At 39.4% G+C, this 18,568-nt stretch overlaps 1 protein-coding gene across 1 annotated transcript in view; it reads right to left on the reverse strand.

Annotated features, from left to right (window-relative positions):
* Positions 1–504: 504 nt before the first annotated feature.
* HOMER1 (homer scaffold protein 1) overlaps positions 505–18,568 on the reverse strand; it is a 94,999-nt gene continuing 76,935 nt past the window's right edge. Inside the window, exons 7-9 of the mRNA XM_040580767.1 lie at positions 10,767–10,877; positions 9,028–9,108; positions 505–3,653 (exon numbers count right to left, since the gene is read on the reverse strand). Coding sequence (XP_040436701.1) covers positions 3,465–3,653; positions 9,028–9,108; positions 10,767–10,877 — 381 coding nt within the window. The 3' untranslated portion in view covers positions 505–3,464. The remainder of the gene's footprint in view (positions 3,654–9,027; positions 9,109–10,766; positions 10,878–18,568) is intronic.

Genomic DNA, 18,568 nt, shown 5'->3' on the forward strand with positions numbered 1-18,568 from the left:
TACCTGAAAATGTATTTTTTAGAGACCTTATAACAGCATTTCTGCATTATCAGTTCATTTTCTTCTCCTCTTTCCTGGACATACTAGCCAGGAAAAGCAAATCCCAGGCTGTAACAGACAGATTAATTCACAGGTTTTACTTCGTCCACATAGAAAAATGCAATTTCTGGATCATTGAGGCATATGGATTAATGAACAAGACACTCCAAAAACTAACTATCCAGACCGGGATATACTTACAAAAATCATTTATGTCAAAGTCAGGATTTCACAACATAACACGCTAATGCAAAATCCAGTAGCACCTGAAAGATTAAGGTAGCTGCTGCTCTCACTTGCACATACTTGAAAACGTTTAAGGAAAGAAAGAAAAAGTACATTCTCCAGAGAACAGCAATTGTATTTCAAAATAAACACCCTGTACTTTTGATTTTCTTTTTTCCTTTTTTTTCTTTTTTTTCTTTTTTTTTTTTTTTAATTTTTTGTTTTGTTTTGTTTTCTGTTTTTTGGCAGGGCTTATTTCTGTTAAGTTTTTGGTAATTCTTTTTGCCTTTTTTTTACAACACTGTTGTTGCCATATAACAAGTTATACATGATGTGACTGCTTTCCCCGCCAGTGCAAGTTCACTGTCATGTTTTCATGCTATACTACTCAACACTGTTTTCTCATATAGATATCCCCATGGTTTCATCAAAGATAGATACAATATATAATATCTGTCTTTGGGAAAGTAATGTCTGAAAACGGCAAACTTTTATCTGAAAACACAAGTGGAGGGGCTACAGTAGGTATAGCCACCAAAGTATGAACTTTAGGTCACAATTTCAAAACACTCATCTACTGTACATAAACAGTAAAAATAGTCTTAGCAATATAATTTTATTTATATGTGCACGTATATCCACCTTATCCCATATTTATGTTTGGCAACTATTTGGGAATTCAAAGGTGCAGCCCTCAGTAATTGTATTTAAAAAAAAAGAAATGAAGCATATCTACTCTATGAGAAAAGAAATTCTCAAATATCAATTTCCAATGTTAAATTTAATTTCAATAGGAAAATATTAAAAATGTGCACATCTAAATTTTTCCATGTTCTGTATATACATATGTGTGTGTACGTATACATAGAAATACTCATGTACCACACATATTCACAAAATTTAAGTGGAAGTATTTCTGTCCACTATTTTCCCACATGTAAATGACATCATATCTTTAAAAATGTCAATAATAATAATATCATTAAAAATAATATTACATTTATTCCATCATCAGTTTTATGTGGTTTTATTCTTTCTTCATCCTTATTATGTCCATTGAGCATTAAGAGGGCAGATTCTCCTTGCACTTCCACAGATGTTATCCTAACTGAATGTCGTCGCTGACATTACATCAAGGACACATCTGGTTTACAGCAGCTCAAGTGACAGGAGAATCAGGCCCAAACATCCCCAGGAAAATTAAAAACAGGTCGTATTTGCTCATCTGGACCTGATGAAGATATACACACCACCATCTAAAATCCACTGAATGGAAAACATGGAGCTCACCACAAAGTTTTCAACCAGTAGCACGCTGAACCAGGCTCCCCCCCACCCCCACCCCCCGCCCCTTTAATAAATAAATAAAGTGAGAAAATACCTAAAAATATGAGAAAAACTTAAACATTGTCTACATTATATACTGTATAATACATGATGGTTTAGCATTTGACCTAAACCATTCTCCTGACTAGTCAGGGGAGACCTGATACATCACTGGTAAAGAAAAAAACCCGGTATTTTAAAATAAAGCATGTATTTCTAAATAAAGGAGAACCTGTGTGTATTATATGGTATATACACACAGTACACACATGAAAACAAACTTATCTTTTCTACTTTTGAATAGCAGTCTCTAAGTGGAGAAAATTGTGTTGTACAAATTTAATAAGCAGCTAGATTTCATGTTTAACATTCAAATAAATCTGGGGAGCAAACAAAGGTCCGTGCATCTTTTGACTCTGAAGTCTGACACTCATTCATACATTTTAAAAAAGCCCTCTTCAACATTACAAGCAGTTTATGGCAAGAATGTACTTTGATGCAAGACACACGATGCTTGGCTTACCTTTCAAAGAGGTTGGGTTTTTTTAAATAAATCTATTATATAAAGAAATGTGTGTTTGCCAAAAGTCTGTTAAAATTACATCAAAACAACTTTAAAACCTGCTCACTGAGGATAATTGAATTCAATTTCCTGTTTTAAACATTTAGTTAACAGTTCAGAATATTGCCTGCTGTAGTTTCAATAAAGATGTGATATGAAGACAAAAGAGTAAACATGTCTCCATTTCAATTTGCTGTGACGACAAAACTTCTAGAAACAGCATTCTTGGCTGGACAAGTTCAGTGTATGAGTAATCCCTTGCAATAGCTCTATGCCCTTAACGCAGCCTGTAATAAAACAGTGCTCCACATAAGCCATTGTTCACAAAACCTGAAATTCATGTGACTATCTGAAAAAGTCTCCTGCAGAACAGGTTAACAGTTAATTGAACATATATATTCTATATATGTATCAAGGCCAGGAAACAACTGGCTATTCCTTGCTGTCTGTGCATGTCAAATTTTACATTTAAAATTCTCAGGCATTTTTTGCCTTTTTTTTTTCCCTGGGGGACTCACCTTCCATCATTAGTTGGCTTTAAAATATAGTTAAGTGGAAGATAGTATCTCACTGCAATTACATGGAATTCATATGAAAAAGTAAACCTTACATTGGACAATACTGTAGAACACCAGAGTAAGCTCCATAAAGAAATACGGCATCTTCCAGTATATACATATATATAAAAACCCAAAAAACAACCAACCAACCAACAAAAAAAAAAAAAACAAAAACAAACCCAAAAGGAAGAACTTTATACAAGCAGTTATAGTAACTTTGTTTCAACTAAAGATGCAACTCTCTCTCACTCCTGGCAAGAATAAATTGGTAATGGCACTGCTTCTCCACAGTGCAAAGTATCCTGAGAAATTATTAAGAACAACAAAATACAGGGCTGTCATCACTAAGTTCTTGCACAAAACACTGCAATTAAATATCTTAAATAAACAAAACAGCAGATAACCTATGTTGTGTCTATCACAAAAAGGGGATGTGACCTGGGACACTGCTAATTCTTCCATTACTGACAATTAGGACAGGATTGCATTCAATTACTGTTAATATCTTTTAAGTGGCCAATAATGTGCAAGGAAGTAATTTGTAATTCAAGTTTTTTTGTTTGTCATTTTTTTCTTCAACTAGCTACAAGCTGAGTTCTAAATTTTACATTGAATATGACTCAAATTTAAAACAAGCCCTCTCAAAGAGGAGCATTTTCTAATTTTGTGCAACTTTGATGCACAGCCCACCACAGTCCTATGAAGAGAGACAGTGCATCTTTAAGCTGATCGGCACTGAAATCCCATTTTCTTTAGCTGCATTCTATTAGCTTGGCCAAGTTATCTCGCAACTCTGTTAGTTCAAATATTTTTCCATCAAGAATTTCTAAAAGTGTCTTCAAGTTATTGCGAAAAGCTTCTTGCTCATTCTGACTTTTCTCCAGACGTTGCTCTAGATCAGACAGCTGGCCTTCCAGGTCTTTGTTTCGAATTTCTACTTCCTTCAGAGAAAATACATAACATGTTAATGCGTTGTCTGCAAACACAAAGCAGTCTAACCTCCTGCTGGTAGTCATGCGCTATTTTTGTCTACTGGGTTTTAAAAACAACTTGTGACCCTTCACAGATTCCACTAAGGCAAAACCAGAACCCAAATTGTTACTACAACTGAGTATGTACTGGTACTTCTCCATTTTTGCAGTCATTCATCTGAAGGACATAAACTTTTGAAGAGGGATAAAATTCAGTCAGTGAACAACCGATGCGATACACTTGCTCAGGTGAGTTATGGCTTCCATCATTCAGAAATGTGCTACCTACTGAAAACGGCTTCTCAAAGGTTTACTTAAGTTCAAGTACTCCCTGATTTAGACTACATGAGTTGCTCAAGGACACAGTCCCCATTAAATGGTCTTATACAGAAACCCATCCACAATACTGCTTCATGGATGGAGCAGTACTACCTTACTCCTGTCCCACATTATAGGCCTTTTCACTGTGAAAATTAAGACAGAAGCATGAACTAGCAAGACTGATGTCAAGGTGACATGGGCTGTAACAAATTCAAACCAGCAAGTGCAAACTGAATGTCTTGTCTAGTTGCATGGTGCCCTGGAGCACCCACCTGCAAGCCCCATGGTAGTGCAGCTGCGGGGGCAGGGAAAGCATGTGAGCCACCAGTGCCCTATGGACAAGTCATTCCCATACAGTGGGTGGAAGGACGAAGCAGAGGCACATTACACACAGCTGAGGGGGTCTGACCCTGAGCAAGCGCAGCTCTCATGCATGAGGAAGAGAAGCCCCTTGGCACCAGCCCACTGGGACCTCTCACAGCTCTGGCTTGTACCTGACACAGGACAGAGGTCATGGCTGCTCAGGTCTGTGCAAACCAGGTGCCCTCTCTTCTATCAAATTACTAACATTGCAGCCACGTGGGTCTGGAACGCCATATTGTTATTTGTCTCATTCATTGCACATCTCATAAATTCGTGCTAAATTTCATCATTTCAGTTACAAAAAACACTTCTGAAGCAGCACAAAAGACAGTGTATTTAGTACAGCCACACACCCTGTGCAGCCACTCTCTGGAAAAGTGCATAGTGAATTCATATTTGCATATGTTAACAATTTTTTAACATCGCTTCCCTTTACAGCAGCTTTGTGTCGCAAAGCTTCAGTGGGCCTGCTCTGAGTTTCTACGGCTAGTTTCACAGAGCTGTAGGGAGGGAGATTTGGCATAAGAAAATCCCCTGCCAGGCTGGATGTGGCTTTGAGCAACCTGTAGTGGAAGGTGTCCCTGCCCATGCAGGAGGGTTGGAACTGATTGATCTTTAAGGTCCCTTCCAACCCAAACCATTCTGTGAGTCTATGATTCTGCCCTCCTACTCTCCCCCGGTTTTTCTTATGATTCTTCCATCTCCCTCAAAGATAACAAATATATTCATGTTTACATTGGAGAGATCTCAGCTAACCGTAAGAAACAACTTGACCCATACAGAGTATGTATTTGGGCTGTCAAGAGTAACAGGTATAAGACAGCAGCCTTCTGTCAAAGTCTGTGGGCCAAGACACATTTCCCCCCATGAGGGTCCTGATGGCAGCGATGACCGGCCACCACAGCCCTGGCCAGAGGAGGGGTGGTGTGGTGTGGCTGGTGCTCAGTTTGGTTCCCAGCCTCTGCCATGGGGGAGAGCTCTGGGATGCCCAGCAGTGGTGCAGGTGGAGAAAGCAGAGCCTTGGGAACCTGACCTTGTAACAAGGGTTATGTCCACAGTGAACTGTAATTCCTCCCTTCTAGTTTGTAAATGGGCAGGTTAAAAATCACAGTTTTGAGCACTGGCCTTAAACAGCACAGCTGAGAGCAGGAATCTACCCTTGCTGCCAGGACCAAGAGAAGAATTAATTTAATCTGTTTAACGCTGAACAATACAGTTGCCAAAACACTAAAGGAAGCTAACTGCAAAGAAGATTTGTAGAAACAGTATAAATTAAAATGTATACATGCTTATGTAGAGATTAGCTACCCTACCATGGGTATAAATGAACAAGCTAACTGATGATAACCCAGCCATACCCTCTGAAGGCTCTCTTTCACCGAGCCTACTCCTGCCCCCCAAACCGAGCACTGACAAGTACTATTTCCATGTAGTGACTGCATGGGTTCAGGACCCTCCGAGGCCAAGTGACTGCAGTACAGGATAAAAAAGGAAATTCAATGTCCTCTCAGCTCTGCAGATATGACACACTCTTTTCTTCAGCTCACACTAAACTGATTGCTGTTTTGCCATGTTTGCTCACACATCCTGCTTCTCCTGCCACAGCTCCTCTTCTCACCAAATGTGTGTGTTCTAGAAGTCTCCCTGACACTGCTCTTACCCTAGAGATAATTTCTGTAAGTAGGCAAGCCAGTGATGAAAGAGACCACTTTTGAACAACTTCATGGGTACATATATGACTTTACTGCTTGATATCTGGGCCTGAAAAACATCCCACTGGTCTGTATCTAGCACCGAAAATCATCTTTCGGCCCTCCTCAGAGGCTCTTATACTGCGGAACTGTTCTGCTGTGAGCTGTTGGGGTGGGAGCACCCAGGTAAAACCAAAAGCTTTACTTTAGATGTAGGAACTTCCATCCATATTCAGTAAAAGGCTAACAGTCTGTTGTTAGTCCTTGCCCTGTATCTCTTCAAATCAGAAGAGCTCCCTTCTTCCGTTTAAACTTTCAGATTGCATATTTTTATTCCATTTTTGACGTCTCTTTCCTAACCCATTTACATTCAGCTTCCTAAACATTTCCTCAGATACACTCTCTCCCATACTTTCTCCTGTTTTGTTTTCCCCAACTTATGCTTAACGTATCTAGTGATGTGTGGGAAGCAGAACTAACTGAAAGATGCCAGGAGCTGTTGCTTTTCATTCCCAAATTTTACATTTGATCCTTACACATATTTACCCTAGATTAGTATTACTGATTTTTGCAATAGTATTGCATTACAAGTTCATGTCCAGCTCATGTGCAGTTTCCTATTACAAATCAGTCTCCCTCAAAATTGTTGCTACTTGATTGGAGGCAGTGGAGAGGTATCCATGTAATGAAATCTATTCCCCCAGTTGTGTCATTCCACTTCATTTGCAGTTAATCTCATCTAACAATAAACTGATTCGTCTGATAGATCCAGGCCCTTTGCAAAGTGTATTTTACATAGGTTTTTTTCAAGCTTTTCTTACAGCAGACACAACCATTAGTCATTCATGGTTTTCTTTTAGAAAATAAATTAATTATTAACAAGTTATATTTGTTGTTTGCACTGTAACAATCTTTTGTGGAATTCAGTGCAAGGATCTGAATAAAATATTCAAACCGTACACAACATCTATATTTAGGAATCAGCCATAGTAATAAAGACATCCTGACTTACTGTGAGCGTCACACTGATCATGACTCATTGATATGTCTTCTCTACATTGCTAATGAAATTATTAAGTAACATGGGCCCTGATACTTACCCTTCACAGTTATAACATACTGCTTTTCACTGGAATTTGCCAATGCTTTATTTCTAATTCATTCCCTGATATAAATGTGTCAGAAATGCAATACACCTTGAAATAGTAATTTCTTTGTATAGCATTTTTCATACAGTCTATATTCCAAAATATTTTAGAGTTTCATAATCCATTTGCAAGCACAAAAAGTTAAAAATAAAGCAGAAGAAAAAAGAGTGAGACAAACATCCTGAAAACAGGTGATGAGTCAACTAGGTGAACAGATGTGAGATGGTTAGTCTGGAGCTACAGAAGAAAACACTGTTTCACTGACATCACAGGTGTAGGGCGAAGTGGCTCAGAGAAGGCCAGTATAATCAAAGCAGGATGATTATAGCAGACTCAAGACCTTTTAGATGGGTTGCGTAAGGTCAGTAATAAGCTTTAAGCTTAAGAAAGGCAACTTTTAACTCAGATCCTAAGTGAGCTTGAAATTTACTTGAATAGAACCATACAGACCTATTTTCAGAAACTGATCACCTACAACATGAGGTACTAAAGTTATAGATATACTAAAAGGAAGCTACTGACTTCATCAGGTCAAATTTTAATAAAAACCTAGCATTTTCTAATTTTTCATCTCTTACTAGTCTCTCATAATTCTGCTTGCTAAGGATAGCCAATTCCTGCCTCACTATTACCTTTCATATGATTGTACACTGAAATTACTGCATACGCTACTGCTTGAACAATTTCCAACTTTCATTATAAACTCCCTTTCGAGCCTCTCAGATAAACACCTCTTCAGTTGAACACTCCCATTTTTGCCTAAAGCCAGCAACAATCTTGGAATAGTGGAACAGGCAAGCTGAGGTGTATTCAAAACAATCTTTAAAGACTGTTTAAAGTAATAACATACTTTTTTCCAAATAATTTGACTTAAGAATAGGGAAAGACAAATAAACTATTTTTTTTCTTATGTGGTTTATTCTGTAGGTTAAACTGAGATTCAAGGAAGCTCCAATTCATGTAATGTGTTTCAAAGAATATTTGCTTAATGATTTTTAAGCTGTGGCTGGTCTGATGGGTCTTGCTTGCACGATTTAGGTTGAGCCACAGAACAGCGAGGATCACCTTTCCAGCCCTTTGGATTTGGAACTACTTAATGCCTGAGCTTCCAGTCCTGTCAAAACTCTGAAGTCTGAATGCAGAGTTTAACCCACCTAAGCTTCGGGTCAGCCTCAATGCAAAGGCAGGTTTCACAAGGGAGGTGCCTGTGTGCTGGATGGTCAGCCCAGCGACAGACAGACAGGAGCTCAGATGTAGTAAGGGAGGATATACTTAAGGGCATGCTGATTCTGGTGGGCTGAGGTTTCTGGCTTTACACACAGTAAAGAAACAAGCAAGAAAAAACATTAAAAACACAGTGATTCCAAATAATTCCAAGAAAATGTCAAAGTGTGTACTACATAAGAATGCTTTAACCTTTACTTTCTCAGGGCATGTTTAAAAGCTGAATACAAACTCATCCCAACCTGCTGATACACAGCTTGACAGTTTCAGTGGCACACAAGACCTATGGGAAGACACTGCACTGAAATCAAGACCAGAACTTCCCAGGATATGTTTCGATGAAGGACATCTGCTAGCCTGAGAGTACTCTGTGGACTTGTAAATGAAGTTTGGGTCTATTCCTTCAGGTAAAACCAGCAACTTAGAGCAGGTGGAAATTTTCATACAAATTCCTAAGGATCATCTCAATCCATCACTTTGCAATGCAGCCTAACTTGCATATTTTTGTCAGTAAATATTGCACAAGTTGCTGATGTGAACTGCCCACTTGATCATTTTCCCCTTCTGTCTAAATTAAGATGATGCATTATAGCTCACCTGTAACTTCTGGGTCAGAGAATCCCTCTGTGCCTGGAGCTCTCTGGCATTGTCGATTTCTTGTTTCAATCCTTCTATTTCCTAAGGGAGTAGAACAACTTTACTAGCAACACATTTACGGGCTTGGCCTCAGTGTAGGTAAGCTGGCTACTTCTTCTCCTGAGCAAGCCACTGGAGTGATACCAAAACTGGCAGTTGACTACTGCCCATCACAGCACATGAAGTTTAAGCCCTGCTCTCAATACTCCTGAATCACAGTCCCAAAACAGCAATTCCATTGTGAATAAACAATAAACAGATAAGCATTTTCTTTTATGCAACTCCAAGTTTTCCTCTCCCACACAATAGATCTGAAACATTTTTTTCCTGGAAAATTAAGGGTCCTTGTAATTACAGAAACAATTTTGTAATTTGAAGTGTATTAGAATCTACCCTTGTCCATTTTTTCAAGGGAAAAATCCAATTTTCATCTGTGAACTGCTTATTATGTCACTAGCAGCATGGCTGAGCATCAAAAAATTGCCTGCTTTGACCACTGATTTCTGTAAAAAGAGAGTCTAAAAGAAATGGTATCTTTAATTCAGCAAGAAAGTAACAAGGTATAAAATTAACAAATACAGACAATATAATGAACTGAAGAGAACCCTTTTCTTAGCTTACTTTCAGGGAACAAGAATAGAAACAGATAATTAAACTAAAAGATATCAAACTTAAAATGATTAAGTATTTTTCTCTGGAAGGGCATATTCCCATCCCAGAACTTTCGAAAGATATCTTTGCAACCAATAGCTAAGCATAATTCAAAGTGAATGGGCACCAAAATGGGAAACATTACCAACCTGAGGCTAATCTCTTAAGTATGACGGAGTTTGGAAAGGCTTTGTTCCATTTTGGGTGGATATTCTGTAATTACTGTGCCTCTCCGGCATCCTTCATGGAAACACTTAACAACTGCCCTGCTGGAAGCAAGGCCCTTCAAGACACATCGCCTCTCTGAACAGGCACACCAGTGCCCACCATGTCTTGTCACAGAGGGTTCAAGAGATCTTGGTCTCACATGGGGCAAACAATCCTTCGTACGTGGCTCCTTCCACCTCTTTTTCCCCATTCATAAAGAGGCAATTCTTGATCACTCTGTGGCACAAACTTGCTTTCCTCTAGGACCTCTGCCAGTGCAGGTGTTACTCCAATTCCTTTTATTTTCTTGCTGCTGGTTCAGCCCAAGGCAGATGGCACAACAAATATCAAGTTTCAGGCCCAGGGCTTGGCATGCATTTAAGGAAAGGGCTGATTTTAGGGATCATAAAAGTCAGCTATATTTACATAGCCTGAAAAACAGATCGGCCTGAAAAAGGCATTGATCTATTACTTGTTCCAAACCCTGCTCTCCAGAAAAAGGAAAGCATGCTTACAACAGCTTCCCTTCTCAGTGAATTTGGACCACATCAGTGTGATGACTGCTCTGTGGAAACCACTTATGACTTTACTTTTGCAGAGATGCTTGGTAAAAGCAAACAGGAAAATATGATAGTTCTTTTGTGGTTCAGATACCCAGTTCTATATTGGACTGATGTTATTATATACATGGAAAAATATTAATAATTTCAAAGGAGCTGGAAAAAAATTTACTTTGTAACATCTACAGGAAATAATACAGTATTTACCAGCCAGCACAAGCTTAATATTGAAAGCCTTTAGAAATGACATAACAGAAAAGCCAAGAATAAATGTGTAAATACCTCTTCTTTTTTCTTCAATGTAGACTCTAACTCCTGTATTGTCTGGTTTAATTCTGTTTTATGTGTGTGGACTGCATTGGCTTGACTGCTCACACACTCTAGCTCAGTCACCTGTTGAAATAAGTACAAGAAACACAGAATTCATTTCAACAAATTCAAGGTACTATTAAGTCTTTGCAACAATAGCTGCATTTAAAATATTCTCTCAGTCCTAGGTGACTTACGTTGATTAAAATGGTGAAGATGTTCTTATGAAGTTAGCATAAAATTCCTTAACAAATTGTTTTAGCATGAAATTGTTGCTATGACTTCTTGGAAACAGACTTAATACACTGCAGGCTGAAAAGAACATTAATTAAAACTTATACTTACTTATTATTGAAAATTTTATGAAAGCAGCCGAATTACCATTTCAGAAACAATAATGGCTAGACAATTAAACACAGATCTGTCTAAATAACATCTCCATCTGACACTTTTTAATGTTGCACCATCTTAATCAACTAAGCCACAATGCCCACCCACTTCCTAGCAAGCCAATTAACATTTCACAGTCTCAATTTCTGACTCAGCATCAACAATGCAATAGACACTCAGCCACCAATGTACAGCTGCCAGCTTCTTACTTCCTCTACTTTTGGATCTTGTCTCTCAGTTACAAAGCCAACAGCTCATGGCACAATTTGGATTTGTACAGTTCCTCTATTAGCAGACAGCAGACACCCTCCATCTGCCCTTGGACAAGTCAAGATACCTGGCAGTTGTATGCCCTTTTAATTTTTTAACCAAAGAGATGTTAATATCCTGCCCTTCACAGACAAACAGTTGTCAAAAAATAGCTTCTGCGCTGAAGAAATAAAATCCATGCAGCAAAAGTCTATGCAGAAAAATCTCTGTTCATGTATCTCTCAAATTACAGATGAAAATATTAGAGAACTCTCACACTGTATGTCTGCATGGATGTGTACACTACAACTTCTTTGTTTAAAAACAAACTGTTAAACTGTTAAAAATACTATTTAAAACCTAATACCCATTTTTTTCCAGAAGATATGAGCCTGTCAGTCTTAGAATACAGTGTTCAACAGAGCTGCATCATCTACCTACAGTAACTAACAAGTCTGGCCCATAAACCCCTTTGAACAAAGTGCTACCCAATTCTGCAATGAAAACCTTTAGGTTTCCTTTTAGCTTTCTTGGAGAAGTAGGGCAGGCATTCTATGGGACCATTTTATTTCTTAGATAAATGAACATCTTGAGGAATCAAGGTTGCTGTCCTCCAGCACCAGTGTAGTCTAGCTAGTGAAGCTACTGTGATGCCAGTAATTTCAGACTCTGAACTACTTGCAGGTTCAAAAGGTTGATTACTGAGTGAAGTCAAAGGAAAGCCAAGAGGAAATACAAGAAAATTAAAACAAAATCCCTATCAACTTCTCCTTTCTCAGTCACAGGGCATGAACTGCCCCTCTGTAACAGCCATGATGAGTCTTGTTTCTTCTACTGGAAAACTGTGATTAGACATTTTTGCACATCAGGTTTACAAATAGAGAGAACTGAGATTACAGCAAATTCCTTGGAGGGGCAAGGGGAATGAGGGATGAGGACACAGCTTGGTAACGTAACACTCCACCCCCCACCCCAAAGAACTAAGTTATTTGCTGGAATTGTCCCAGAAGAAGTGCAAGTGCCAGTGTTCATGGCAAAAAGTAATAGCAGTTTGCTCCATTTTATATGCCACTGAGCATTACAACTGAAGTCTTAGATAATGTTCTCAATTTGCTTCTATTACACAAAGATGCATCTATTTAGATTCTTTATGAATGCTACCAAATGTGGCTGTTACAGTACTCACCACTACAATTACACAAACAAGCACAACTGGAACACATCAACTGGGATAAACCTAGGTCTACACAGTGTCTGAACTAACACCGAAATACAGCAAGAATCATGCAGGCACAGTGTAATTTAGGCTGTAAATTAGGAAGGGGACCCTAGCGGTCATCTGATTGAGGCCTTCTGCTCAAAACAGGGCCAATTTTGAAGTCATGTTTCATTGCCTTTTGCCCAGCTCAGCACCTTTCATTATGTAGCAGAGCTGCCACAGTTCTACACAGGTTCCTGTATTTCTGACATTGTGGGTTTATGGAGAGCTCCAGCTCATTCCTGAATTTTTCTGGAACTGTCAAACTCACTCACACCGCACACACACACACACACCAGTCTTCACACCTTCTGACGTTTAACTGCTGAAACATTTCCAAGCTTTTCTGCTGAACTGAGTAGAATTGGAGGTGGAAGCCTCTGAACCCAGGGCTAGGGTTGTTAGGGGAACCCAGTGTCAGGTCCTCTCCCACCTGTTGTGAAAGACTGCAAGGTTGTATGGTTACCTCCAAGAATGTCCATCTCTCTTTTAAAGCTGCTGCACTCAGCAATACTGGCTCTTACCAAGCACTGCCACAGTGAATACTCATTTACAGAAAGTTTAAGACCTCAGCTGGAGAGACGGAAGAAAACCGTCCCCAAACCACCTCTGTCCTAGCACCTAGTGCTTTGGAAGCAAGTGTACAGAGGTGTCTCATCCTGTGGCTAAGGAAGTGCTTAGACCCACCACTGTTCTCCACATGGTTTCCTCTGGGCTGCTACACACAGAGAGGATGCATGTGTTGGTGCAGGCTGGAATCCAAGGAGGCTGGTGGATCAAACTACAGTAGATGAAATGTTACTGCTCTCAGCCGCATGTATAGTTGCAGGCTGAAAACACCTTCCCCACCAGCTGCGTGGCTCACATGAACGCTCCCCAGCATGCTCTGTTCCGTACTAACTCAAGACACCTATTGAAATTGCTTAAGCAAACATAACTAATTTTGCTTGCGCAGAGTAGGGAGTGCTCTCACAACCCTCCTTGCCAACAGAGGCAACTGCTGTCAGAAAGGCAATTAATTACCAACACTAAAAGGGATGTGACGCCTTACTCTGGTCCAGCTTTTCTCTGGGCAAACATCCATCTCTTACTGCTTATGCAAGAAAATAATGCATTGTTCAACTGCTCTGTTTACTGTTCATTGCAAAATCAGTAAGTTGGAAAAAAAGACAAAATCAATTTAAAAAAATGGGGTTACATTAATCGCTGACTTATTTAAATGCCCATTCCTACGGAGATCTGAAAAGATGTCAAATATCTTCGTGATGTTACCTACTGGAATGTACCCATAAAAAAGAAAATCATACTGTGGCCCTTTCAAAAAAATCTGTAGAGTAAGATGGGCTAGAAAATGATGCAATATAAAGAATATGCAATTGAACACAGAAGTAACAAAAGATAAAGCTCTAGGCAAAAATCTGGATAGCATTTACTTGCTCTATTTCCTTGTTTCAAGTTGAATTTATTTTTCGCATGACCAATGGTCCAAAAATCATTAAAAATAACTGTTTATGCATTATGCACAGAAGAGGACATAAAAGGAAGCTAAAATGCTTTAGTCTGACCCTCCCACATGCTATTTTCAGGGACATCTCATTCAGTGTTTTGTGTTTAAAAGCAAGGCTCAATCAATCATTCAAGCCTTTGAACAACAACGTTGAGCAATGTACCTGTGATTAAGCCTTGTTTCCAGGATAGAACTGAGACTGAAAGAACAGTCTTGGAACAATAACTGATTAAACAAGGTTCTAGTGTACTATCATAAGACTGCACTGACTTGCATATCTGAAAAAAAGTTAATACTATGGCTTCATATTTGAGATTAAAAAATAAAAAAATATTGTTCTTAGTTTCTGCTTCTTTATTTTGCAATTATCATCCACATAAGGATTGTATGTAGGGAAAAGAAATCTGAAAGGGCTTTTTAGTGACTACTTAATGAGCTAACTCTTTGAGTATATGGCTGGTGTAATACCTAACTGCATACTTCATTAGAAATACATCAGCTGAAATAAGACAGCAAAGCAACTTGTTCTGGCAGAGCCCAGACCTTCTCAGCAGAGGCCATTCTGGAGTTTTATGCAAATTTTAATCTAGGGTCAACAGCATATTAATAGAGGAGGATGCTAGGCATAAGTTTCCATTGCAGCAGACAGCCAGTGTACACTGGGCTGCTGGCAAAACCAGAGGAGTGAGGCTTTGGGCCACATAACATAACAAGGAGTAACACCCTTGGTGTGAGCTTAAGACAGTAAATGCCCAAAGCTTCAGAAGACTGAAGAATCTCTCAAAGAAAACACATCAGATCACAAAGAAACCAAGAGACAAGATTGCATTGAACCCCAACACAGACAACTACTTCACAAGCAAAAACTTCAGTTAGACAGAAGCAATGAAGTGGGAATGACAGAAATATTTTGAGTGGTCACCTTCCTCAAGCAATTATTGAGTGAATGAATCTGCACTATATTTGCTGCAGGTTGATTCATTTTTTCAAAGCATTTCCCTGAGATAACTCTGTATATTTCTGATCTCAAAGAAGAATAGTTTTTTATTCAGCATATTAAATTCAGTACCAACAAATCATTAAATTCCTTCTAAACTTCATACAAAAATTACTTCCACTGCTGAAGAAATGCGACGAAAGGCAGCTCAGAATACAGAAAGGTAGAATCATTTAGGTTGAAAAGACCTTAAAGATCATCCAGTCCAACTGTTAACCTAACACTGCCAAGTCCACCACTAAACCATGTCCTGAAGCGCCACACCTACACATCTTTAAAATGCCTCCAGGGACAAAACCACTTCCCAGGGCAGCCTGTTCCAATGCTTCAATATCCTTTCAGTGAGTATTTTTTTCCTAATACCCAATCTAAACCTCCTCTGGCACAACTTGAGGCTGTTTCCTCTCATCCTGTCACTCGTCGTCTGGGAGAAGAGACCCACCCCCACCTGCCTCCATCCTCCTCTCAGGCAGCTGTAGAGAGCAGTAGGGTCCCCCTGAGCCTCCTCCTCTCCAGGCTGAACAGCCCCAGTTCCCTCAGCTGCTCCTCGCAAGCCTTGTGCTCCAGACCCTTCCCCAGCCCCTTGCCCTTCCCTGGACACGCTGCAGCCCCTCTACGTCCCTCCTGCCGTGAGGGGCCCAAACCTGAACACAGGGTTCGAGGTGCAGCCTCACCAGTGCCCAGTGCAGGGGGACAGTCCCTTCCCTTGCCCTGCTGGCCACACTGCTTCTGACACCAGCCAGGGTGCTGCTGGCCTCCTTGGCCACCTGGGCACCCTGCTGGCTCATGCCCAGCCGGCTGCCGACCAGCACCCCCAGGCCCTTTCCCACCAGGCCCTTTCCAGCCGCTCTGCCCCAGCCTGTAGCGCTGTGTGGGGCTGCTGTGACCCAGCTGCAGGACCCGGCACGGAGCCTTCTTGAACCTCATCCAGCTGGCCTCGGCCCACCGGTCCGGCATGTCCAGACCCCTCTGCAGAGCCTCCTGCCCTCCCGCAGATCAGCGCTGCTGCCCAGCTTGGTGTCATCTGCAAACTTACTGAGGGTGCACTCGATCCCCTTGTCCATTGATAAAGATATTAAGCAGGATTGACCCCAGCACTGAGCCCTGGGGAACACCACTGGTGACCGGCCGCCATCTGGATGTAACTGCATTCACCACCAATCTTTAAACCTGGCCATCCATTTTTTTACCTATATTGCCAACATATTTTCAGTGTAGGTTTAGCCTGGTTTCTAAGCCTGACAAAATTAATCTGTTGTTTCCTAAAGGTATTTTTATCTCTTCTATTTACTGTGGAATGCAACATCCAAGGTCTACTAGCCTAGGCTACAGGGATGAACAGGCAGAGTTCTCACATAAAAGACAGAATTTAAGTATTAATTATGTATTTTTAGCTGACTGAGTTACATCCCTAAATGGATCATAACTGTGACTGGGACAACATTATTCCATCAATAATTCAAGATGAACATCCTACGAAGAAAAAAGAGCTCTTTGCTTTCCACAAGGAGAAAAGAAATGATGTTGCATGGCTCAGCAAAGCCAGGAATAACTGCATAATGTTGCACATAATTTATGTAGAAGAAGCTTCTCAGTTCTTCATGATGGGCAGTACGATGCAAGACAGCATACAACAAGCCAGTCATAAAAATAATTCCAGTATAGCTTTCAAAAATAAAAAAAAAAAAAAACTTTGGAAAGGTTTTTGGTGCTAAGAAATGTGAAAATGCAGAAAACAAGGAGAATTGCTTTTCAAGGTTGCTGCTGAAATAACAAAAAGCACAGCATAGTATTATTCATATACATCACTTCTGACAGCAAATTAATTATTGTCGTTTTCCATGATTTACCCATAGATAAAATGGTAACCTGGGGGCAGGAAGGAGTTTTGTGAATTACCAACAACATATTACATTTTTCAACAGAGAAAACAATTGAAGATTTTGCTGCAAAGGACACATTTTTCTCTGTGGACACAGATGCCTCAAGCCATGGAAATATCAAAATGTTTTCCACAGTTAGTCATGTCTACAGAGATGAAAAAGGAATAATTCATCATCTGCTTGATTTTTGTGAAGAAAGTGATGAAACTGCAGTAGGAATATTTGAAAATACAAGGTTTACTAAAATCAATGCTTTAAGCTTCAGCCACACATTATTATTTGCAACTGATAAAGCTAATACTAACTTCAGGGAACATCTCTTTCACTGCAACATAATTAGCAAATACTTTTTCCTGCTACCTGGCCAGCTGATTAAATACATGCAATAGCAAACACAGTACAGATATGTTATCCTTTAATCCTGAGGATTTAAATCCATTAATTTCCTCATTCTCCAGCAGTTTTGGAATTACAGGATCTATTTCATTCTATAGAGCTTTGATTACAGAAGACTTTTGTGGCATGCCTGCACAAAGTATTCTTTTTATAACTTGCAGATAAATGGATCTTAACACTGTTCTTAGGTTTTGTAGAAAAATGAAATGAGGAGGAGAAACCCTTCCCTGAATTTTTAATTTTTGCCCCTTTCTCAGAGTACTCTGACAGTAGTTTGGTTGGTGGCTTGGGGTTTTTTGCAAATTATAATCTTGTATATGACACATTCCATTAAAGTGTATTCCCAGGAAAAAAAAAAAAAACAACTAATGAAATAATATTGGTCCTAAATGCAAATCTGCTGTAAAAATAAATCAAGACAAATGGAAGAAGACAGAAAAGACTTTGCCTTCAGTTCACCATATATTCATCATACATAAATCCTGTCCTAGGAAATCCTGTGATAGTCTAACATCAAGACTGACAACATTTACCATTCCAAAAATAATACGGCACTTATCATAGCTGAAATGGATATTGGAGGAGCAAAAATGTACATGTGAAAAAAACATACATATTCCCTAAAATAAAATGCTTGTATTTTCCTTTGACCTCCCCTAATGCCACGCAAAGAAGGTTTCTGCATGGAACCATCTGTAGCAGTTTCTCAAGGATTTTTAAAATATTACCCTGGATTTCTTTTTATTAGAAACTAGTTCCACTGCAAGAAGGATAACCAACCTTATGCAGATAATTACAGCCTGCTCTGAAACATAAACTCTTTTTTAAGGCAGGATTGTAATTTCAAAAATAAAAAAGTCACTATATTCCCATACGTCTTCTAAAAACTCGATTATCACAGTTAGAATAATTAGTCTTTCCAGATCTTACTATGTCATAGAAAACCCTAATACTCTGCAGAATATCTCTTGAAAACTTGGTCGATATTTAACATTATGACCTCACTTGGGCAAGAGCTGCCCTTTTTTTTGCCTTTTCAGGACTTTCTAGTGCAACAAGAGTTTGCTTGCAATTCCAGATGAAAGGACTGCATAT

The sequence above is a fragment of the Falco naumanni genome, chromosome Z, assembly GCF_017639655.2.
Source record: "Falco naumanni isolate bFalNau1 chromosome Z, bFalNau1.pat, whole genome shotgun sequence".
NCBI classification, from domain to species: domain Eukaryota; kingdom Metazoa; phylum Chordata; class Aves; order Falconiformes; family Falconidae; genus Falco; species Falco naumanni.